The 24,616-nt window shown below is 40.2% G+C and overlaps 1 protein-coding gene across 4 annotated transcripts in view; it reads right to left on the bottom strand.

Annotated features, from left to right (window-relative positions):
- Positions 1 to 24,616, bottom strand: part of HBP1 (HMG-box transcription factor 1) — a 31,618-nt gene extending 7,002 nt beyond the window's left edge. The window contains exons 1-9 of one of the 4 annotated variants that reach the window (XM_081244426.1): positions 24,553 to 24,602; positions 18,441 to 18,567; positions 15,087 to 15,270; positions 12,505 to 12,733; positions 9,535 to 9,673; positions 8,889 to 9,000; positions 8,687 to 8,799; positions 6,088 to 6,244; positions 5,267 to 5,411 (exon numbers count right to left, since the gene is read on the bottom strand). In XM_081244426.1, the coding sequence (XP_081100552.1) occupies positions 5,267 to 5,411; positions 6,088 to 6,244; positions 8,687 to 8,799; positions 8,889 to 9,000; positions 9,535 to 9,673; positions 12,505 to 12,733; positions 15,087 to 15,270; positions 18,441 to 18,518 (1,157 nt within the window). In that variant the 5' untranslated portion in view covers positions 18,519 to 18,567; positions 24,553 to 24,602. Of the gene's footprint in view, positions 1 to 5,266; positions 5,412 to 6,087; positions 6,245 to 8,686; positions 8,800 to 8,888; positions 9,001 to 9,534; positions 9,674 to 12,504; positions 12,734 to 15,086; positions 15,271 to 18,426; positions 21,998 to 24,552 lie in introns of those variants that run through there. The other 3 variants (XM_081244424.1, XM_081244427.1, XM_081244425.1) reach the window with 3 other exon arrangements.

The raw sequence follows: 24,616 nt of genomic DNA, 5'->3' as shown, positions 1-24,616 counted from the left end.
CCGCTGCAGAGCCATGTTGCTAACCAGGCTACACTGCCTCCCAACCAGCACCTACACACGGTACACACGGCCTCATCCATTCCCTTCTCTAGGCTGGAAGCAAAGAGGCAGGCCTGTGTCTTAACTGATCTTCAATCTCGAGTGCCAGCACATACTAGGCTCTCAAAATGACTGACGACTGGGCTTCCCTGGTGGCGCAGTGGTTGAGAGTCCGCCTGCCGATGCAGGGGACACGGGTTCGTGCCCCGGTCGGGGAGGATCCCACATGCCGCGGAGCGGCTGGGCCCGTGAGCCATGGCCGCTGAGCCTGCGCGTCCGGAGCCTGTGCTCCGCAACGAGAGAGGCCACAACAGTGAGAAGCCCGTGTACCGCAAAAAAAAAAAAAAAAAAAGACTGACGACTGACCGAGAGGGTAAAATAAATCATTCTGGAGAACATAATAATATAAAATTTTAATTGGGCTCAAAGCCCATCTCTGCCACTTACTAATGGTATGACCTTGGGCAGGCAACCCTCTAGCCTCAGTTTACTTAGCTCTGAAATGAATGAAGATAATATATGCTATGCAGTGTTGCACAGCTGGCAGAACAGACTGTATAAAACACTTAAGGCAGAGGTGAGCACAGAGCAGGTACTCAACTGGGGTATCAATTATTATTGAAGAAGTCTAGATTGGTAAAGTGACTGTCCTAAACCTGCCTGATGCCTAGAAGATGGGCCTCAATACCCAATGTCTCAAATGGGCTTCTTCAACTCAAGCTCTCACCTGGAAGCTTCGTTTCTACAATAGAGCCACCTCCTGTGTTTAAGAGCTCATCAGTTTATTGCTGACTTCTTCTGGTCCTCAGCAAGCTAACATCTCCTCCAGTGCCCTTCCTAGACCAGCATGACCAAGAGCACCTACTGTGTGCCAGCTGGATACTGTAATTTCTAGTCCTCACAACAAGTAGTAGAGTTAGGCAGGTGTTATCACCTCCATTTTACAGCTAAAACACTGAGGCTTGCATTTGCAGCAACATGGATGGGCCTAGAGATTATTGTACTAAGCAAAGTAAGTCAAAAAGGCCTGAGTTCAATCCCTGGTTGGGGAACTAAGATCCTGCAAGACACGTGGTGCAGCCAATAAATAAATAAATACTACTACTATAATAAGATAAAATACGACACAAATGAACCTATCTATGAAACAGAAACAGACTCAAAGACACAGAGAACAGACCTGTGGTTGCCAGGGAGGAGGAAGAGTGGGGAGGGAGGGACTGGCAGTGTGGGATGAGCAGATGCAAACGACTGATGCTATACACAGGATGGACAGACAACAAGGGCCTACTGTACAGCACAGGGAACTCTATTCAATATCCTGTGATAAACCATAATGGAAAAGAATATATATGTGTATAATAAAATTTTTAAAATAACAAGGAAATAGAATATTTCTAATATCACTGAAGTTCTACATTTGTCACCCCCAGAGGTAACCATTCTCCTGAACTGTTAATCATCCCCTTAATTTCCCAACAATTTTATTATAAAACTCATTCATAAACACGATAGAAACTATAGTGACATTATGTTAAAACAGCAATTATACTAACATGTTATACAATGTTTCATTGTGCAGAAATGAGTTAACATTGCAGGCTTGCTGTCCTTTCAAAGGGTTACTTACAGGCTGGCCCCTGACTAGCATCTGGAACTTGGATTTCGGGAGGGTTCCCATCATACCCACAACTGATAGGAGTGGCTCACTGTTCCTAAACTGTATGTACAAAAAAATACAGTTTACCCTAAACACCTGCTTTCCTTTTGGAAGCTTTTGGTATATGCCAGGCAGAGGCAGCCTATGCAACCAGCTCCCAATAAAACCCCTGGTGCTGCGTGTCTAATAAGCTTCCCGGTAGATAACGATTCATACGTGTTGTAACTCACTGCTGAGGGAAATAAGCTTGTCCTGTGTGACTCCACTGGAAGAGGACTCACTGGAAGCCTGGCTTCCCCATACTTAAGCCCACGTCTTTCCTGTTCACGACTTTGCTTCATATCTTTTCAATGTAAGATATCATAGCTGTGCATATGGCTAAGTACCTACTCCTGTGAGCCCTCCCAGTAAATCACTGAACCTGGGGGTGAACTTGAGGATCCCTGGCATAACTGTATAATGTGTATTTTACATACTATAGAAAGATTATATAAATGTAATTAGATTTATAATTTTATTAGATATATTTCCAAAGAACATCTGATTCCAGACTAATTTTTACTTAACATTATTTCTAAAGTTGATCCATGTTTTAAAATGTATGGCTACGGTTCATTCAACTTCCACTGACAAAAAGAATTCTACTGTATGATTGTATCACACTATATGCATTCAGTCTCCAATGAATGAGTACTGATACTGTTTCCATGTCATGAGCAACACAGCTTGAACTTTACACATCGCCTAGTGCATGTCTACAAGCATTTACTTGTCTATGGTGTACATACAGAGGAATGGAACTGCTGATATTCACTGGTAGACAATAAAGCGAAAAGTATCTTCCAAAATTTTTTTATCCATTTACACTCTCACCAAACATTAGAGGTATCACGGATCTAAATCCTAAGAATACTGTGAGTACTGGACCTTAACAATGTCTTGTTTTTCAAAAAAGACTGTATAAAAGAGAGTCAAACAGCATTTAGATTCCAATCTTGCAGATGTTTATTGAGCATATAGCCTGTGCCAGGCCCTATGCTGGTTGCTTTTTAAAAATGTTTTTTTAAAAATAGTCTCATTGGGCTTCCCTGGTGGCACAGTGGTTGAGAGTCCGCCTGCCGATGCAGGGGACACGGGTTCGTGCCCTGGTCCAGGAAGATCCTGCATGCTGCGGAGCGGCTAGGCCCGTGAGCCATGGCCGCTGAGCCTGCACGTCCAGAGCCTGTGCTCCGCAACGGGAGAGGCCACAACAGTGAGAGGCCCGTGTACCGCAAAAAAAAAAAAAAAAAAAAAAGCCTCACTTATGCTTTCAAAATAAAAAAGCATATTAACCTTTTATTTTATTATATTAAACTGAATTTATTTAAAATCTTCAGGCCAGCAGAAATTCTTGAAAATTCTCTACTTAAAGGGCTATGGATTTGATAATTATCTTAAAGAATGGGTCTTGGGGCTTCCCTGGTGGCTCAGTGGTTAAGAATCCGCCTGCCAATACAGGGGACACGGGTTTGAGTCCTGGTCCGGAAGATCCCACATGCCGCGGAGCAACTAAGCCCCTGCACCACAACTACTGAGTCTGCGCTCTAGAGCCTGCGAGCCACAACTACTGAACCCGCATGCCTAGAGCCCAAGCTCTGCAACAAGAGAAGCCGCTGCAATGAGAAGCCCGCGCACTGCAACTAGAGAATGCCCATGCACAGCAATGAAGACCCAACGCAGACAAAACTAAATAAATAAATAAAAGCTAACTTTAAAAAAAAAAAAAGAAAGAAAAAGGAAGAATGGGTCTTAAAATCCCAGATATCATATACTTTCTCTGGGTTCCTTCTGGGAGGAGGGTGATGAACTGCCCCCGTTTTCCCAGGACTGAAGGGTTTCCAGTGGTGCAGGACTTTCAGTGCTAAAACCAGAAAAGTTCTGCACAAATTCAGACAGTTGGTCAACTTTCTTGAATGTCAGCACACATGGGTCCTTGTCCTATTCTACCACTTACTAATAGGGTGATCTCAGGAAAAATCACTTTCCTCTTTAAGTCTTTCCAAATGTCAACTTTTTGCTGTTTTTACAATTTTGAATCCATGCAACTAATGCCCCTGGTCAAAATGAATAGTAAACAAAGACAGAGTTAACTAAAGAAAAAGAAAGATACAATTAACAGACTTATGGTCTGGTTCAAAACAACTGGCCAGATTTAGCAAATATTTTTTTTTCTTAACTATCAAAGATGATCTATTTAATTCCTAGACATATAATGTGGTATTTTCCTAATCAAATCTTAAATGTTTTATGAAGTCACTTTTCCTACATGACTACTCCACGTAAAAGTCTTTTATTTTTGAAGTATAGTTGATTTACAATATTGTGTTAGTTACTGGTATACAGCAAAGCGATTCACTTATATATATATATTTAATAGACATATTCTTTTTCAGATTCCTGTCCTTTATAGTTTATTACGTACTTCCCTGTACTATACAGGACCTTGTTGTTTATCTATTATATATATAGTAATTTATATATTAGTATCTGTTAATCCCAAACTCCTAATTTATCCCTCCCTACCCCCTTTCCCCTTAGGTAACTATAAGTTTGTTTTCTATTTCTGTGAGTCTATTTCTGTTTTGTAAATAAGTTCATTTGCATCATCTTTTAGATTCCACATATAAGTGATGGTATATGGTATTTGTCTTTCTTTGCCTTACTCCACTTAGTATGATACTCTCTAGGTCCATCCATGTTGCTGCAAATGGCATTATTTCATTCTTCGTAAAACTCCTCTTGAGGGACTTCCCTGGTGGTGCAGTGGTTAAGAATCTGCCTGCCAATGCAGGGGACACAGGTTCAAGCCCTGGTCTGGGAAGATCTCACACGCCGAGGAGCAACTAAGCCTGTGCGCCACTACTACTGAACCTGCGCTCTAGAGCCCGCGAGCCACAACTACTGAGCCTGCGTGCCACAACTACTGAGCCTGTGCTCTAGAGCCCGCAAGCCACAACTACTGAGCCTGCGAGCCACAACTACTGAGCCCGCACACCTAGAGCCCGTGCTCCGCAACAAGAGAAGCCACCACAATGAGAAGCCCGTGCACCACAACGAAGGGTAGCCCCTGCTCACTATGAGAAAGTCCGCATGCAGCAACGAAGACCCAACTCAGCCAAAAATAAATAATTAATTTAAAAAACTCGAACTGTATTATTTTCCTTTAATTACCAAGTATTCTTTCATTTATTCATATACAGTTGACCCTTGAACACTGTGGGTTTGAACTGCATGGGTCCACTTACACATGGATTTTTTTAATAGTAAATACTACTCAGTCCGTGGTTGGCTGAATCTGCCTACACAAAGGGCTGGCTGTAAGTTACATGTGGATTTTCGACTGTGTAGCGGGTCAGTGCCCCTAACCCCTGTGTTGTTCAAGGATCAACTGTATATACGTCTTCTAAGTAGTCCTTTTATAATTCTCAGATCTTTAAAGGTTTAACCTCCTAAACTGCAATCATTAGGGAGATTAAGAGTAAACTTTAATTTTTTTTCAGAGAGAGAAAAAAAAGAATTCAATATTACCTTTTAAATGTATCAAAAACACCTGAATCATCAAAATTAATGGCATCGGGGTGTCCAGGAGGTAGACATACATCACCAACATGAATTTCACAACATGGAATGCCATGCTGTACCACAGTCAAGCTTGGATAAAATGATGACCAACCTAAAGTTAAAGCAAACTATTGTTATATAAAGGATGGAGATTGACAGAAAGCATCCAAATTATTTATTATATGATAGCTATGTCACTTCTGAGTCTTAAAAAAAGTAGGTGATAGATTTATAACACAAGTCATGTATCTTTGCCACAAAGCAAATCCAAGTGTTTTATTTAAACAATGCAAAAGCCCTCCAAAACTAGTTTAATTCAGCATTTTACTAATATATCAAATTCTATCCATCAGCACTCCCACTGACCTACAAGATAGTAAATGATAAATGATGATGATTGAGACCATGAAATAGTCTCTGAACCATTACGTTTGACAGTGTTAATGTGATTCAGGTGTAAAGCATATTTGGCCTCAACCAAAATTCAATTACCAGAATACTCCATTCCCCAAACTATATCAAAACAACAGAGAGCTTATTACATACTACATGAATCTACAAGTTCATACCCACAGGAAGTAGAGCTCCACCTGACTACTGCGAAGACATTTAAACATCATTAGGTATTATTATAAGGCATTTCCTATGGTAGTTTTATTTAGTTTGAAAGAAGTTTTCCCTTCAAAAATTTTTTTCTTAATCATCAAAGAATTATGCCATGAGACATAATTATAGATTTAAGAAGCTTTCTTTAAAAAGTTACTACAAATTGAAAATTGAAGCCCTACCTTTATTTTTAACATAGAAAGGGTGGTCCAGTTTACACTCTACAGTAAGTAAACCATCTTCTACTGTACCAGGATCAAAAGTCAACTTCAGTACAGACTCGCCAAATGATATACTTTCTTCATGTGATAACAACTTTAGACCATCAGAACCATAGCCCTGGAAATACATGCATAGAGTAAATAAATTGGCAATGTTCAATTCAACATGGAGTGAAGTTCCTATTACGTGTAAGACTTTGTGGAAAAGGTAAAAATAAACAAGACAGGATCCTTGCCATTAAGGAGCTTTCAACCCAGTAGCGAAGAAAAGCAGATATTACTACAATATAAAGCCGACTGGAATAAGTGCTTCAACCCAAGTACAAATAATGCTAATGGAGTTTAATAAAGGGAGATATTAACTCCAAGAGAAAAAGATTGGGGGGGGCTTTCAATTCCCAATTGAACTGGAATCTAAAAGAAGGATGCAATTTAGAAAGGTACAAGAACATGCCTTACACCAGGAATAGTTGTGACTAATAACTTCTTTGGAGAGTGCTGAGTATCTGCTAAAAATACAAGATTAGTTCAGAGTTGGGGCAAATAAGACTGCAAAGGAGGGCCCAGTTAGTAGTTAAGTAAGTAAAGGGATCTTAAAGACAGGCAAAATGCTTAAACTTTCCTTTGAGAAGGTACTGGGAAGTCAATGGAAATATTTTTATTAATATAATTGTTGATTTTAAGATGATGACAAAGACTACAGATAAAAGGTACCTCTAGTACTCAATTTATTTGAAGATATAACGAGAGAACCCCATTACAGTCTTGAACTGACAAGTGCAGTGGTGGTAGAACCGGGCTGAATTTAAATTCAATCAATATTTATTGAGCACTTAGTACATGCCAGGTGCCAGGCTCTGAAAAACACGTGATCCCTACCCTTAAATTCACAGGAAAACAAAGGAGACAGACATGCCAACAGCTACCTACAGTGTCCAGTCAAAGTAACTAATGAAATAAAAGGATAAGTATAAAAAATCTTTAAGGAAACAGAATGGACCAACTGAATACAAAGAGAGTAAACAGTCAACTTCATTCATGTTTTGAATGAAGCAATCAAGAAAAGGTTTTGAGGACTTCCCTGGTGGTCCAGTGGTTATGAATCTGCCTTCCAATGAAGGGGACACGCATTCGATCCCTGGTCAGGGAACTAAGATCCCACATGCTGCGGGGCAACTAAGCCCACGCGCTCTGGAGCCCACGCGCCACAACTAGAGAGAAGCCCGCGCGATGCAACGAAGAGCCCACATGCTGCAACACAGCCAAATAAATACATAAATATTAAAAGAAAGAAAGAAAGAAAGAAAGGTCTTGAATCTGCCAATCAAGAAAGGGTAGTAATACTCTTAAAAGGGGAAAAATGGGCCTGGATGGGGAAGGAAAAGGTGAATCCAGTGTTGGCTATACTAGTAACTAGATTACAGAATCTTCTAATTCTTAGAGCTATAAGAACTTAAAAGCTAATCCCAGTTCCATCTTACAGATCAGGAAGGCAATACCCAGTGGCGTTGATAGACTGCCCAAGGCCAGTCATGCAAATAGCTGCTGGCAGAGCCAGAAAGAGCCCAGCTTTCCTGAGTCCAAGACTAAAGCAGTTTCCACAGGCCACCAAGGAGATGCTGTCGACATTATCATCAGAGAAAAAGTGGTGAAGAGAGTGAGGAAGGGTAGAACCTTATGAACATTCAATTCAACATCATGGGCAGACAAGCCACCAGTCCAAACAGACATCAGAAGGAGAAGCAGGGCACTGCCATACTACGCACATCAAGGGAAGACAATCCACTATGTCAAACACTGCAGAAATGTCAAGAAGAACAAGCAGAAGTCTCTTTAGAGATCAAAATACAACTAGTAACTTTGAGACAACTTTAGTAGAGCAGCAGAGGCTGAAGCCGGACTACAATGAACTTCACTATGTAATGCTCACAGCAAGAAGGGGAGACGGAAGGCGGCCGAGTCAGGACTGCTGTTCTCAAGAGGCTCACTGGTAGGGCACAGCAGGCGCAGAACAGGAATTTTACACAAGCACACTTCACATGCCCAATTTCTCTGCCCACGGTGCAGATGGAGAAATTGAAGATTTCAAAGATAAAGGTTTCATCCAACATTTATCCTACTGCTTGCTGCCCACTACTGCCTTTGCTTATCGACTCAGAAAATACCAGCATTTTAATGGGTCATTTTAAATGTAACTCAGTCAATTCTCACTTATCCATAGCAGAATTAACCACTCTGTAGATTACCTAAGGTAAGGCTTTGGTTTGTTTATTGATTCATTTTGTGTTTAATGCCAGTTTAATTTCCCCCAAAATAAAATGTGTAGAAAGTGCTAAGAAATACACTCTTGTTCCCATCTAAGAAAGCTTCATTACAAAGGTAAAACCTAAAGCCGCTTCTCCTCTCCATCAGGCTAAGCAACAGAAGAGTCACAGGAGCTCCTCCCAATGTAAAATGTCATTTAAACATGGAAGCAAATGGAAGGACACACCTGCAGACTAATAATAAACCTATGTTCCCTTTTGAAAGACTTGTAAAAGTTTTAAGATTTTAAATCAACCTTGTGAGTGCCCATCTGGAGATCTTCCTCATTATCGCAGCCTTCAGTTCTAGCAAAATCTTCCACATCCTGCCATTCCTTACTGCTTCCCTTATGAAAACACAGTCGTGTGCCTAGAGTTGAAGTAAAAAACAAGTATTAGATATGTGACTAGTGTGCTTGCTACACAAATAAACTGTAAAGAATTCAAGCATTTTTTTACCTTTCAAAAAACAGTGCCAAGCAGTCGAAGGCCAGGAATTGCACCACCCCAAGTCATCATCATCCGAGAGGGAGGACATGCAGAAAATGCCAGATTCTGACTCACTGTTTGCCTGTGGAAAAAATATTACAAACTTTCTAGGTTTTTCTTTGTAAGATGTATTTTGTTAATCTGTGTCTTCAGACTATCTATCTATCTATCTACCTATCTACCTACCTACCTACCTACCTAACCTACCTACCTAGTATGCCGGGTCTTAGCTGTGGCATGCCGGATCTAGCTCCCCGACCAGAGATCAAACCCAGGCCTCCTGCATTGGGAGCACTGTCTTAACCACTGGATGGCCAGGGAAGTCCCGAGACTTTCTTATTAGTGGATAACTTAATCATTCTAAACTTAGGGGGAAAAATCGCCTTCAAAAACTGAAGTTCTGGGAAGTTTAGTTAAATGCATGCTCCCACTGGTAACAAACTTTCTTAACATTAATAGAGCTGTACATAAAACTGAATCCAGATCAGTAGGAGAACAGCGAGAGAGACTATTTCCCATCTGCATGTGCTTCAGAAGAATTGCTTAGAGAGGGAAAGTTCATGTTTTTCAGCTGCTGTACAGATTTCATAAAGTTTAACCTCATGAATAAACTTACCCTTTCATGTCTGACTGGTGTTTGCTCCTTCCAGTGGTGATGAGGGAAGGCTGGCCCACCCTTAGAAGAGGACACTGGTGGAGGGCGTGCATAGGAATGTAAACTTTTGCTAGTAGCTATGATGTGTACAGGAGATGATCTAAAATAAAGAAACCGTTTTAACCACAAAGCAAAGGTCCTTAAAGTAAAGCTTTCCTTTTGGTGGACTTCATATTCCTAACACCAATGTTATTACATGTAAGACACCTATGGGAAACGCTAATAAAGACATCAGGTTTCATCTATAGTATGTTGTTCCTTAACATCTTACCCAAACCCTCTTCACACGTTTTAAACACTGTTTTTTTCAGATTAGATAATATACTTTAAATTCCAAATTACTGTTTCATTTACTCATTCACTCATTTTTGTATCACGAAGTACATACAAGTGTGCAGTTTCATTCATGAAGGATGATGCCCCCTTATGCAGGGCTCCCGACCCCTTTCTCTCTCCTACTGTGATGTGGTCACCAAATCTCGGCCCTCCAAGCTCAACGTGACCAACACGGAACTCTTTACCTACCAACCACCTGTATCACTGGGCAGATACAGTGAACTACCTGAAGCTAAAATGTTTAAACTTATTATAGTAGAAAATAGCCTATCTGCAAAGCATCTACACATAAAGCCAGCTACTTCTGCGCCAGGATCACCTTAAAAAGCAAGTTACCTCTTGCCCCGCTTTCCTGTCAAAAGTCTCTTTACCAGTGCTCCCTTCAGAGTACACGGGGCTCCCCAGAACACACTAAGATCCTTCCCCCACAAACATATAAGAGGGTTAACAGTAAGCAGCAAGCCCATAAAGGACGACCAGTAAAGTATACTGACTCGGGACTCTGGAAAGCAGCAGCAAGGAAAATTTCAGGGTCTAAGAAGTAAATCTGAATTGTCCCAAATCAGGACAATTCTCTGAGATGCCAACTAAGGATTTGGTCCTTAACAGAAAAATGTTTACACATGTCTGTACTAATCCTCTTTCTAAAAAGAGGAGGGACATCTTACTTTCCAATTCTTCCCTTATTCTCTGAGAAATCTGATTGGCCCTCATTTTTTAAAACTTAATTAACATTTTTTATTATACCTTCACAGAAATCAATTTTTAAATGAGGATCCATATATAAAACTGTACGCTGCTTTCATGTTCATAACACTTCTTAAGTAAAAAGCCCTCAAATTTCCATGCATTTTAGCTTACTCTCCAATCAACTTTGGGATTTCAAAATACAAATACTTAATATTTCATCTTGCGCAATTTCTTCCTTTTATTACACATTTACATCTTTATGAAGTATAAGAGAATGGCCAAACTGCTAGAAATTCCTTAAGCTCATTCCTGCCTTCGTGACTAGTAAAAGAAAATGGGTTTATCAGTTCTTCTGTTTAACCATTTAAAAGAGAACAATGTAATGTTCTAGAATGTATATGGCCTAAATGTTCTGTAAAAATTAATATGCTGCATGTGTCTGAATCACTAACACCATGGTCTCTTCATCCCTCTATCTACGCAGGGATAATATAAATTTTACCTGTCCTCAACTCCCTTGGTACTATACAGTTACAACTTCAGACATCCCAAGTTCAATAACTAACATAGTTTAACACTCTACAAGAAGTCACAAGAACAGCCACTGACTGGGTTAGAAGGCAGGCAAGACGGCAGAGCGTGACTCTTGGTCTTGTTCCCTAGGAAGAGGGGAAGCATAGAAAATGCAGCAGAGAGTAATCTACATCTTTAGGGAGCTACTCCTTTACTTGTTTTTTTTTTTTCAACATTAATTTTCTTCTGAGGGTTTTACTCAACTTTCCATGAACTAAATTATTAATCCTCGTGAGTTTACTGTGAAAAATGAAAAGTACTATCTCTAAACTAAAATTGGGGAAAAAAGAAAGTCCAATAGTAAAATCAGGGTGATTTTTTTTAATTGTAAAGCTATTTTTCACTTTTTGACTATTAAGATTACAATGATAACTGGTACAATAAAGGAAGTAATACTTTGAAAGGCAACTTTTCATTCCTGTGGAACTCTTCATGGATTAAACTGAAATTAATTAAATTGAATTTGCTCTAATCAAAACCAATCACCTTGCTGAACAGAAGAAAAACAGCATAACTTGCTGGGCTTCACACCTAACAAGTTTATTCTTTAGCAAAGAACTATACTAACTTAGGAACACTACCAAAATTCAGTTATTCCTACATCACCTATTATGGACTCTGGTCTACCCACCCACATGAGTGCAAACCTGGGTACTTCTCTTCCCTACAAACTATCATATTTATCTATGTCTTTTTTACATAGCCAATTTTATAATTTGGGGGATAGTTAATAAAATATTATCCATTTAGGTCTCTCTAGGAATATTAGTTGGAAGCTTCCATAATTTCATAGCACCATTAATTCATTTTCTTAAACTCTGGTCTGGGTATATGAAACAGTGGTTTCTACCAGTGGGAGTCTACTTTTGTAAGTTCAACATTTTAATATTAGCAAACATAAATAACATGAGGCCACATACACTATGGAAAAAAATAAACCTAGACCAAAAGAAACCAAACTCAAGGTTGATAAAAGTTTAAAATATGTCTATTTTAATTATGATTCTTTAGATAAATATAATTTTCATCTCTCTAAGTAGAAATATATAATAAAAGTATTCTTGGTCTGATGTATTTTTTGATGACTTTAAACCATTTACAAATATTTTTGACTCTGCTGTTCTCTTATCACTTTTATCTAATTCTCAAAATATGAAATCATGACATTGGGTGAAATAGCTCTTTGATTATTTTAAGACAAAGAGCTTAATTCTAATGACTTTGATAAACCACTCATGAGATGGTCAACAGCATTATTACTTTTAAAACTAGAAAAAAAGAGCATTTTGTAATGATAAAAGTTCTCAATTAAAATACAGCCAATGTTCCCACCTGTTGTAAAATGAGCACTGCATAAGTGGACTTTGTGGACTGGTGGCGATATTTGCTAATTCTGTTAGCCAATCCACCTCATTTTCACGGTAAGTGTTTTCTGATATTTCTGAGGTATTTTGGTTCCAAGATGGTCTTGGATATTCTTGATGTGACACGTCTGAACTTAGCTGGTATATGGCAGATTGAGTAGGATCACTCTGAACAGCCTGAAGTTCAGGAAGATCATCTGCAAATAAGCACACTCAGAATTATAAGAAGGAAATTACTAATACAGGGAACAATTCTACAATCACAGTTGGAAGAGAGGTCCTCAAATTTAGCTAATTAATTTTGTGAGAGGAAAAGTGTAAATTCAAAATGTTTTCTTGAATGAAAACAAGTTTCAACTGAAAAAAAAAATGACATCTTATACATTTAAGGGCCAACAGAGTCTGACAGAAAAGTAAACCTAGCAAATGTAAATGGATTAATGACTTCACTACTCAAACCATGTAACTACCACAACTGTTCACCAACTGTTCTGTTTGTTTTCTGACTTTTTCCCCCAGTTTTTTATAGCTCACCTGGGAATAATCCATATACCACTGAGACATTTTTATGTTAACATGTTAGAGGAAAAAGGCGCTTTATGGGTACACAGATGTACTTATTGTTCACACACTTGAACCTGTTCCAACAAGATTACTGCAACAAATGAAAACAACAATTTTCAAAGATGAAACCTAGATCATATTATATATTTTCAGGTACTACTTGTTAGACTTTATCTATTCTAAATTATTTCTTTTTAATGAGAAAGTCTGAACTCAGTAACATTACTTATTTTTTCCAGAAAGTGTGTTCCCGAAAGGTAGTTCATGACAGACTCTCAGCTACCCAAGAAAGAAAACTAGAAATAGTACCCAAGGACCACTCATGTACATGCCAAGGCTATGAACACTGTAAGATAGACTGAATTCTAAAAAATTGAATTAAAAATTAAAGAAAAAGAGGGCTTCCCTGGTGGCACAGTGGTTGAGAGTCCGCCTGCCGATGCAGGGGACACGGGTTCGTGCCCCGGTCTGGGAAGATCCCACATGCCGCGGAGCGGCTGGGCCCGTGAGCCATGGCTGCTGAGCCTGCGCATCCGGAGCCTGTGCTCCGCAACAGGAGAGGCCACAGCAGTGAGAGGCCCACGTACCAAAAAAAAAAAAGAAAGAAAGAAAGAAAGAAAAAGAAAGGAGGGGAGAAAAAGCATCTCGCAGGCCTTAAAAAAGAAAAAGAAAAACCCCACCGAAACAACCCTCTTTGAAACACATACCTACAAACTCTACAGATCCACTGAGTCTCTTCAATATATGTCAAGAAACTCTTCTAGTCTTGAGGGTTCTCCTAAACTGTCACTATAAAAGTACATACTCCTAATTCCTATTCAGGGGAATATCCCAGAATAGCTCACTAAAACAGAAATGTCTTACAAGTACTGATTCAAGACACCCGTTCATAAAAGTGACTAGAAGGTATCCCCCCTTCACAGAGCAGCTAAAATATCACCCCAACTTAAGGTAATTCCACTCTGTAATCCTCATGGTGGTGGAGCTGCTTCCCTTCCCTCACTGCCAACACTGTTCTTTGACTATCTTTATTTACTGTAAAGGGTTCATTTCTGTCTTTCAAGTTACGGAAACTACTTTTAAACTGAAGTCACGAGGGGTGGTACAAGTTTTTGACCCCCTGAGCCCTAGGTTCCTGATTTCCTCCTGAAACCTAAAATGTGACAATGGAGGAATCAGCCACCTGATTGAACTGGGCTTCCTGCTCAATAGTAACCACTCCTCAATGAATACTCGGGCCCACCCATCCCTTAGCACTCAAACAGGTTATGTCCCAAGACCTTTAAGATCTCCAAATTCCCAAAGAAGACTCCAGCATATAACCCCCTCTACTTCATCATTTATAAAATGAGGACACTCACATCTCAGGTTTTGGGGAACATCAGAGAAAAATGCATCTTAAATGGGAACAAAGCCAAGATGAAAAGTTGGCAGCAAGCCAAGATCACTCTTCACCTGTTCACTGTCTTCAACAGTGACTTCAAAGCAATACAATTCAAAGTCATACCTCAACAAACCTTCACACTTCTACAGATCACGTATCTTTGGAACAGCTCAGCAGTAGTGATAATCACAAATGTCAGATCCTCAAATTTCAAGGGTCCACTGTAATTTCCCCATCATACCAACAAACCAGGCGAGAATAGTGGCCAGCATAATTTGCTGAGCTTACACGGATATTTCAAAAGTAACATCTTTTGAAAAGCCACACAGCAAGGTTTTCATAAGGTGTTCAAAGGCTCCTCTTTATCCACAAAGGCAATTTAGTTTGAAAATTTGTACGAGTCTCTATGATAACCATAAATAGCCCCAAGTTAGGTTGGTTTTAAGTAATACTTCACAAACAATAATAAGAGAACACTGAAAACTTCTAATGTACAAAAACTTGACATACTTTTTATCAGTTCAAGGTAGGTGGAAAAGCTAGCTAAACATGAAAATTAATCTGAATCTCACTGAGATTCCTAAGAACTTCATTTTGTTTACCAAGCTCCATGTGCTCATCACAAGAGTTGTATCCAGGTGAGGATGGCAAATTTTCATTACACTGCAGCAACTCCAATGAGTCATTCATTCCTGAAGCTCTCTTGTCCATTACTAGCAGGAGTTTCTGTACTGCATTAGGCACCTGATTTGTCTTCACTTCCCACACCATGTTATGGTGCTCCGACTTAAAAATAATATAAGAAAAAAATGTCAAGTCATGTGATTTGGAAATAATGTAAGTATAAAATCAATCAGAGACATCACAATGTTGTATCTTTAATCACACATTGCTATCTGTATCCCCCTCAAAACCTTTAGACATGGATGACTGAAGGTCTGTTCTATTTTGCACATTTTTTGGAAGATTCTAATTTCTCTAGTATTTATCAACTGTGTTCATTATTTTGTTTTCTCATCCTCTGAAAGTGAACAAGTTTAACAAACTTAAAATTACAGTCTCTAACAAATATTTTTAACAGTTTCTTGGGACTTCCCCGGCAGTCCAGTGGTTAAGACTCTGGGCTTCCACTGCAGCGGTCACGGGTTCGATCCCCGGCCAGGGAACTAAAATCCCTCAAGCCGCGTGGCAGGGCCAAAACAAAACACACACACACACAAAAACAGACAAAAAAATAAAATAGAAAAGAGTTTCTTAAAATGGCCATATACTATACTCCTTATAAAAATAAAAATGTTTTCTTAATGAGAATTTGGGACCTAACCATACTAAAAAGATACCTGACCTTCTGAATAGGCTACAGTGTTTACAAAGATTAAGAATATAAACTGTGGTTATACCTTTTACACTCTTGCCTTTGGACGATGATCACATTAGTCATTTAACGTGGGTGACAGAAGCAGCAAGATTCCCTGACTTCTCAGGCTCTACCCCAAATCTCATTTCTAAAATGTTCTAAATGAGTTAATATGAAATACACAAAAAATTAAACCATATAGTTTTTTTTTTCTCAAAATAAAACAGAATATACTGCTGTTAAAAGTCACCAAAAGTCGGGAACTCCCTGGCAGTCCAGTGGTTTGGACATGGCACTAACTCTTACTGGGGTTAGCCGAGGCCCGAGTTCAATCCCTGGTCAGGGAACTAAGATCCCGTGGTGTGACCAAAAAAAAAAAAAAAAAGTACCGTAAAAGTCAGGTACCGTAGCCCAGGCTGATCAAAAAATGCAGTGAAAAGACATTTATACCAGAGCTTTCTAAGCCATGTCATAATCATCAACAAACACTGACAGATTTTTTTCTATGAAGGCTTTGCCAATGAACTTTTAAATCATGAAATGTTATCCTGACTATAAAATGTATGACCACTGTGGAAAAAAATGAAAAACGCTTTTCTTAAAAAAAAAAGGAATATAATAATTATCTCTTTTTAAATATTTATGTATGTATGTATGTATGTATGTATGTATGGCTGCGTTGGGTCTTCGTTGCTGAGCATGGGCTTTCTCTAGTTGCGGCGAGGGGGCTTCTCATTGCAGTGGCTTCTCTTTCTGCAAAGCACGGGCTCTAGGCACGCAGAGGCTTCGGTAGTTGTGGCTCACGGACTTAGCTGCTCTGTGGCATGTGGGATCTTCCCCGGACCAGGGCTCGAACCCGTCCCGTGCATTGGCAGGTAGATTCTTAACCACTGCGCCACCAGGGGAGCCCCTATAATAATTATTTCTAATTCCACCAACCCGAGTTAGATACTGTGACATTTTGATTATCTTACAATCCAATCTCTTTTTCATGCACAGACCTACGTTTTACCTAAATAAAATCATTTATTTTTCCTCATACTTCATATTATATATATTAATAGTTGAGACCTTTTCCTTAACATAAGTTCATAAGCATTTTCCTATGTCATTCATTTTTTCAAAAATCTATTTTAAATAGTTAAATAATATACATCATCAGGATGTACCAAAGTTTATTTATCCCTCCTATTGCTAAACATGTTCAGTTTTTCCAATCTTCTAAATAACAGTGAATTTACATTCTTTTTTAAGTATTTGCTTATATCTGGTTATTTCTTTAGATTCCCAGAGACAGATTAGTAGTTCGATGGCAATTAAACATCTTCTTAAGGCTTTTGACACATACAGCCAAACTGACCACTGCCTTACTTTATTTCTAATATTTTATTTCAGATGCTTTCTGCCTGTACTCAAATATCACCCATTTCTTGGGCACTTAGAGCCTTACACGATACTGACTGTGAGATGCAGTATGGAGTAGTGAAAAGGGCACTGGGGTGGGTGGAAGGAAACAGGTTTGATACCAGCTTAATCATTTACTAAATCTATGAACTAAAGTGACTGAGCTTCAATATCTCCATCTGAAAACAGGGCTAATGACTCCTGCTCTTTTCTTCCTAGAGCAGTTGTGAGGATGAAATGAAACAAAGTGAGTAAAAAAAGAAATGTAAAATGACTTTAAAAAAAAGTTTTTATCCCTAGACTGACATAGGGCAATATTATGCATACTATGGGCACTTTATGTTCTGAACAGGACAGTTATTGGAAACAGTTAACAACAGGAGACCAGACAACTAACTAGCTATTCAGCTTTGGTAATTTCCTCCCTGGGAAATCTGACAAGTTATCCAACACATCTCAATAAAAAGTCACAGATCATACCACTAGTTTAAGCAAATAACAGTTTATCTAAAAGATGTTGGAAGCATTCCCACCAAATGAACACTTTTCCAGTAGGTACAAGCTATTATGTAGCGATTAATCACAGTCTTATGATATAGTTACAGCAAGTCTGCTAGGGTGTAACAAATAATTTCCTACAAAATTGGTGGCTACAAGAGATGTGGTAACACAAACTGACTTCTCAAGCGTAAGTAGCCAAATCCTGATTCTGAGCCTCCACCTTCTCGTTGCAAAAGCCAAGCAAACTTAGCTTGATCTGAGATTCTCGACCCTCGTGGCACACAGAACCACGTCTGCTTCAAACCAATGATGCCCAGGCCCCACCTTCCTTCCGAAGCATGTGGTTTATTTGGTCTGGGGTACAACCCTGGTGCACTGGTTTTTACTTGTTTTCTTTCAAAAGAACCCCTGGTGTGTTGTGAGAACCAGCAGGCTAAAAATGACTGCCACATTCCTTTTTATCTCAATATGTGTGTGTGTGTGTATATATTCATTTATTTAATACATATTATGTACAAGGCAATATACTAGGGGCATCGATGAACAGCTGATCATGAATCTCAAGGAATCTTCACTTTCGTGGAAAGATATAAGCAAATGACCATAGTTCTACAGAGCCAGGGCTTGGCTATGAATGGGTAAAAAGGAAGGATGGGACGCTCCCAATGAGAGAAACTCACATGAGCAAACTCACACAGTTAGCAAAGTACTGGATGAAATCAGAAGAACATAGAAGCCAGAAGGCAGGATGGCCTGTGTGTCTCCTGGTCATCCATCGATACTAAGGCTGGAAAGGTAGACTGGGATCAGAATCTTCAATCCTAATTTAGGAAAGCTGGTTAGTTGGTTTGTTTTTTGTAGACAAGGGTAAGGACTTTGAAATTAGACTACTGAGTTCATATTATATTTGCTACTTGCCAGCTATGTGCCCTGGACAATTTATTTAAAATCTTTATGACTTGTTTGTAAAATGTAAATAATAAAAGCATCTGTATAGGTTGTTGTAAAAACTCAGTGAACTCATAAATGTCAAAAGCTTACAACAGTGCCTAACAGAGCAAACTCTCAATGCAGACTGGCCAGTATTATTATTAGCAACTAGCAGACAATGGGAACCACTGCATACTTTTGAACAGAGGTCTAACATGATCAGAACCACACTTTAAACATTTTTTTGAGTCTATTTAAAAAACCATACGGAAACACGATATGAGTATGCAGGAACATCTATAACAAATACTTAAGGGAGTGTGTATTAAGAGTACAGGATATTCACATTCCCAATTTCTGTCTATGGAGGCTCGCTCCAAGCCTCCTTTGAGAGTTCTCATGAGGGACTTCCCTGGCGGTCCAGTGGTTAAGACTCTGAGCTTCCACTGCAGGGGGCCCGGGTTCGACAGGAAGATCCCGCATGCCCTGCGGTGTGGCCAGAAAGTCCTCATGAAAGAAACAGTAATTGGTAGTATCAGTGCAGACTCCTTGTTTAGTAATGGCCCAAACATGAGAGGAACTAGTTATTCTGTGTAAGTTCTTGGAACAGCCAATATTTTTTTTTTTTTTTTTTTTTTTTGCGGTACGCGGGCCTCTCACTGTTGGGGCCCCTCCCGTTGCGGAGCACAGGCTCCGGACGCGCAGGCTCAGCGGCCATGGCTCACGGGCCCAGCCGCTCCGCGGCATATGGGATCCTCCCGGACCGGGGCACGAACCTGTGTCCCCTGCATCGGCAGGCGGACTCTCAACCACTGCGCCACCAGGGAAGCCCATGAACAGCCAATATTAAGTTTAGATAGCAGATTTTAAACCCTTTCTATAGAAAACTTTTCAACACCGTAAGTACAGAGAACACAATTTATCCTGGCTTAATGACTCAAACTCCATATCAACATCTGTACATGCCTCATACACAGATGTGACTGGCATAAGTCAGCCCAAGTTGCAATCTTAAATGTGAAAAATTTCTCACTTTTCCCCTTTACTATGAAATTCAGAGTTGCGCTATACACGTATACCTGTCCTCAGAGCTCTCCTTACGGGCAGGAGGCAGAACTGCAGTTAGTTTGTGGTGTCCTCCCCCTCCCTCTGCAGAGCCCTTTGGTTTTTTCATTCTTCCCAGCTAGGTTTGCTCTCCGCCTCAGCAGCTCCCGGGTGCCCAGTCACCATTCACTCTGCACGCATATCTCCTTGCAACTTCCAGCATTTCTTCAGCACTCTGTCTTACTAATCTACCAACATCCCCTCACAAAACTCTTTAAATGAAGTTAGAAAAAAACATTTTAGTTTCGAAGCAAGTAACAAAAGGGACCAAGTAAATATTTGTTGAACTTGAGTTCTACGTGTTTTCACCTCTCATTGCTCAAGACTATCAAAAGTTTGGTCTTGAGACAGTGGAGGTTTTCCCTCTGTAAACCTCCTGTACAGTAAACGGGAGCCTAGACTTCAAGTCAACAGACTTGAAATTCACCTGCTAGCCAGGTAACCTGGGGCAAGTCGCTTAATCTCAAGGTACCTCTACTTATCTCACAGGGCTATTGTGAGAATTAAATAAAATACATGAAACCAAAATTCAAGGCCATACACAAACATAAGTTTTCTGTCAAACTATAGTATTAGGGGGAAACAAGGCCTCTGATACCGTAAAGGAACACCAGAAGAGTCCGTACTCAAAAATAACTCCCCACATACACCAATTAGATATTCATTATGATAAACAAGCTCCTCTTTCAAATTTCTCCTGGTAGAGCTAACACTATTGTTCATTCATGATTTGTATACCACTTTGGACATAGCTCATCTTGTGTTTCAGTTAACTCTGTACACGTCAACTCTTCACTAGATCTGTGAATTCTCAAAAAGGAAGAGTAAAATTCTCCAGCAGTTGTACTTTAAAATGTCGTGTTCAATATTACAAATTTTTATTTTACTGGGTGGGGATGAGAAGGCCCTACTGCATTTGTTTTGCAAACTTTCAGAAGTAAATATCCACAAAATCTTAGGAAGAGGAGAGGAAGAGATGCCTAAAAAGAGCCAAGTCTCACTGAATGAAAAAGAAGGAAATTAGGTTTTACTATATGCCTATCTACTATGTGCCAAGCATTTCCACATACTTCATCTAATTTTGTATAAACTTCAAAACAGCTCTGAACAAAGTATTACTCTGGATGAGGAAGGACTTCCCTGGAGGTTTAGTGGTTAAGATTCTGCGCTCCCACTACAGGGGGCATGGGTTTGATCCCTGGGTCAGGGAACTAAGATCCCGCATGGCCTGCAGCACAGCCAAGAAAAAAAAAATAATAATAATAATATTCTGGATGAGAAAAACAGGGCTCTAATGACTGAATGGGTGGGACCATTTTCTCTTCAAAAAAAAAAAAAAAAAGAAGAAACTGAGAAAAAGGACAAAAGGGGTAGACCAACATAAGTTGGACATCTAATTTCAACTACGTTCAAGTGCCAATTCTTCCCTGACTCCTTATCTTTCCATCCTCATTATGGACACCAAGGAAAGGATCTTCTACATGCCCTCCCCTAATCCTGAAGAACTTCTATATCAAGCTCAAACTCTTCTCGGGGAGAAGGTGAAGAGGCAGTAATTTGCAATTACTTTATAACTCTAACGTGAGGAACTGAAGTGGTATTTAAAATAGATTACATAATTCCAAGCTAAAATAAGCCTCCATAACAAACTATATTAAACATAACTTTCTACACCAAAAGCAGTTGAAGCCTTAATGTAGTTCTTTTAGAATATTTTCAATGAAACTTCAAACAAAAGATTTCACAGAAATGTTTCTACAACTCTCGTTTGCCACAGTGCTGAGGTAAAAAAAAAAAAAAAATCCACACCCCAACAGTGGGTGGCATTCTTTCCATAAAATATATTACTATAGAATATCACTTACCATCTATATGACTCTGAACAGTTTAACTTCTATGCCTCAGTTTTCTTCTTTCTAAATGGGACCAGCGCCTGTCTACCTTTCATAGCTATTGGAAGTATATAAGACACTACATCACACACCCTTACCTGGTTCCAAAGCATTCTCCTACCAATCAGTCGCCCAGTGCCAAATACATCTATATAAGCTCTTATTAATTTTGTGCTGACTTGACACAAAATACTGAAATTGATGAAGATAACAGAAAACCCCTAATACACCACTACAAGCTATCCACAAACCTGTTAAAAAGAGTCCTGTCAATTCACACAGTACTTAAGATGAGTCACTGTATGAAAAAACCTTGACATCATATATGAAAGAATTCATATATGAAAGAAATTTATTTTCCCAAACTTGATTGTAACCGTAAAAAATTTCACATTACGTATAACAACTTGTGGAAAAAGCTTTTCTAAACTACTACCAATAACTTCTAAAAATTCAATCAACTGTATTAGAGAAGAAAATTATTTTTCTATTTTGTCTATAGAAAATGACAGTGTAAACTATGATATGAAATAACAAAGTAAATGCAGATCAAAATATGAAGGTATATGACTATCATTGATGGGTCAGGCATAAACAAGAATAGACAAGAATATCATTGTTAATAAAGAATATCACTTTTCCTGAATTTTGTGATATACAAAGGTATTTGTCAGCTTAAAAAAATTAATTTGTTGTGATTTATCTTCTCATTCTAGATAAATGTTCGCCTTCGTACTCAGAAGATAATACATGTAAAATACCTGGTATTGTCTCATTAACATGGTACTAACATCATAATTTATGGCAAAAAAAGTACTAATGTTTTCATTTCAAACAGAAATACAGCAGACCAGCTAGCAATTCTCCCTCCAGGGCCTTCAACGTCTAGCAGTTTATTCATTCATAAAGCCCGTTTGCCTTCATCACGGAGTATTTGGATAGTGAGGAAAACGTCCAAAGAAATTAAAATACAGTGGAGGAGACAACTCTTAAAGCGACAGTACCATGTTTGAAGTCTGAGAAGCAAGCACTGTGAAACATGGGAAATCTTGGGAAATCCCGGGAGAAGGTAACTTTCAAAATAACATCTGCAGTAGAAGTTTGAGAAGTGAACAAGGGGGAAGAGTTTTCCAGGCTGAAAAAGGTAATGGGGCTTATGAAACTAAATAAAATGGAAACTAGAAAGTGAAATCAAAATTTCATTCTATAAATAATATACTAGTCAAGTTAGAATAAACAAAAACTATTGTTTTAAAGTACTTTGCTATAAAGTAGCTAAACGGCTTCCTCAGAAGTATAAAGTAGCTCAAAAACTTAATGAGTGTATTTAATTCTTTTGAATATAATTCAAATTTCCTTAAAACTTTGTCAACAATTACCTGCTCAGCAAGAACTAAGTAGTTTAATCATGGAAACGCAACAGCTGACCCTAACACCCTCGTTAGCAAGCTAAAGCAGAAAATATCAAAAACAATAACAAAAAGCAAAGACGGAAAGAACTAGAAGTACATCACAAATGTAGATCATTATCAATAGTTAAACAACAGAAAAGTATTTACAAATGTTAAAATTATTTTAATTCTCAAAAGGTAACTTTAATTTCAAAACCACTGTTGGGAATCACCTGTTATTGCTAGTTAGAGGGAAATAAATCTAAAGCACTTAGTCTAAATTGTTGGTAGGACTCCAACACTTCCTAGTATATACACAACTCCCTTTACCCTCCTCCCTTCTTAGCATCACTGGCTCCCAGAGCTAAAGAGTCTTTGAGTATCTCCCTGCAGCCACAGCTCCTTTTACAAAAGACTCTTGCTGAAAACTCCTAAAGAATGAACTCTAGATGGTGTAGAACGCACCGCGGAAAGTGGAATCCCCTAGACAGCGTGTAGCGTTAGAAGAAGCTACAAAAACCGGGCCCCGACTGTCGATTTCGCCTGGATTTTTTGTTTTGTTTTAATCTGCCTGGGGCAGCAGTATAGGTTGGAAGGCGGAGACTGGAATCGCCTGCCAAGCCTCGCTCTCGGTCACACAGAGGCAGTGCCTCCCGGTTCACGCCAAGTCCATCCCCCACCCTCTTTCGCCATTCATCGCGTTCCCCTCCCCTCCCCCCATCATGTGACCGCAGCCTGGACTCCAGGCTTGTTTTTCCCCTCAGCTCAGCCCCACCGCGCAAGCGCCAAGGAGCCCATTCATTCGAACTGCGTAACAATGAGCCCCAGGGCCCAGCGGCTCCGCGAGCTTCCCAGCTCGGCCCGAGCCCCTCTCGGCCCCTAAAGAGGCGGCGCCTCACTGCAGTCCCCCACCCGCGACCGGCCAACCACCCCGGGCCAACCTCCGACCCTCCGCCCACTCGCGAGGAGTTGAAGTCAAACTTTCCGGGGCAGCCCCGGCGCCGCGTCGGCCCCCTTCCCCCGCCCAGGCCCGCCCCATCTCCGCACCCGGCTCGGCCACCCACCGCGCCACCCGGTCCGGAGCACCGTCCTCGCCTACGCCTCCCAGCCCCCGCCCCGAGACCCCCATGGGCCGCGCCGCCGCGAAGCCCAGGTGAGCTTGCGGGAAGCGCCGGTCCGGTGGGCTCGCCTCGGGCAGATATCGGACGGTTAACTGCCCCCGCCGCGAGGAAGAGGAGCGCCGACCCGAGCTCGCCCGGCCGCCCGATACCCTCGGGATCCTGCCCCTCCCTTCCCCACCCCCACCCTTTCCCGAACAGAAAGACAACAAACCCGCCGCGGAGTGCGGGCAGCCCCGGCGCGGGCCGCCCTGGCCGCGACAACACCACCAGCAACTCGTGTACCCCTCTCCGACTGACGCCGGCTTCCCCGGCGCACGTTAATGCTCCCGCCGCCACTCTTAGTCCTCAACCGAAACTTTCCTACTTACCAAACCCGTCGCCATTACCAAGTCTTTCAAGCTTCGTCTTCCCCCTCCCCTCAAACCCCCGGAG

Source organism: Mesoplodon bidens (genome assembly GCF_964165515.1).
Source record: "Mesoplodon bidens genome assembly, chromosome: 9".
In the NCBI taxonomy this organism is placed as follows: domain Eukaryota; kingdom Metazoa; phylum Chordata; class Mammalia; order Artiodactyla; family Ziphiidae; genus Mesoplodon; species Mesoplodon bidens.
This window is presented reverse-complemented; position numbering and strand designations above follow the sequence as displayed.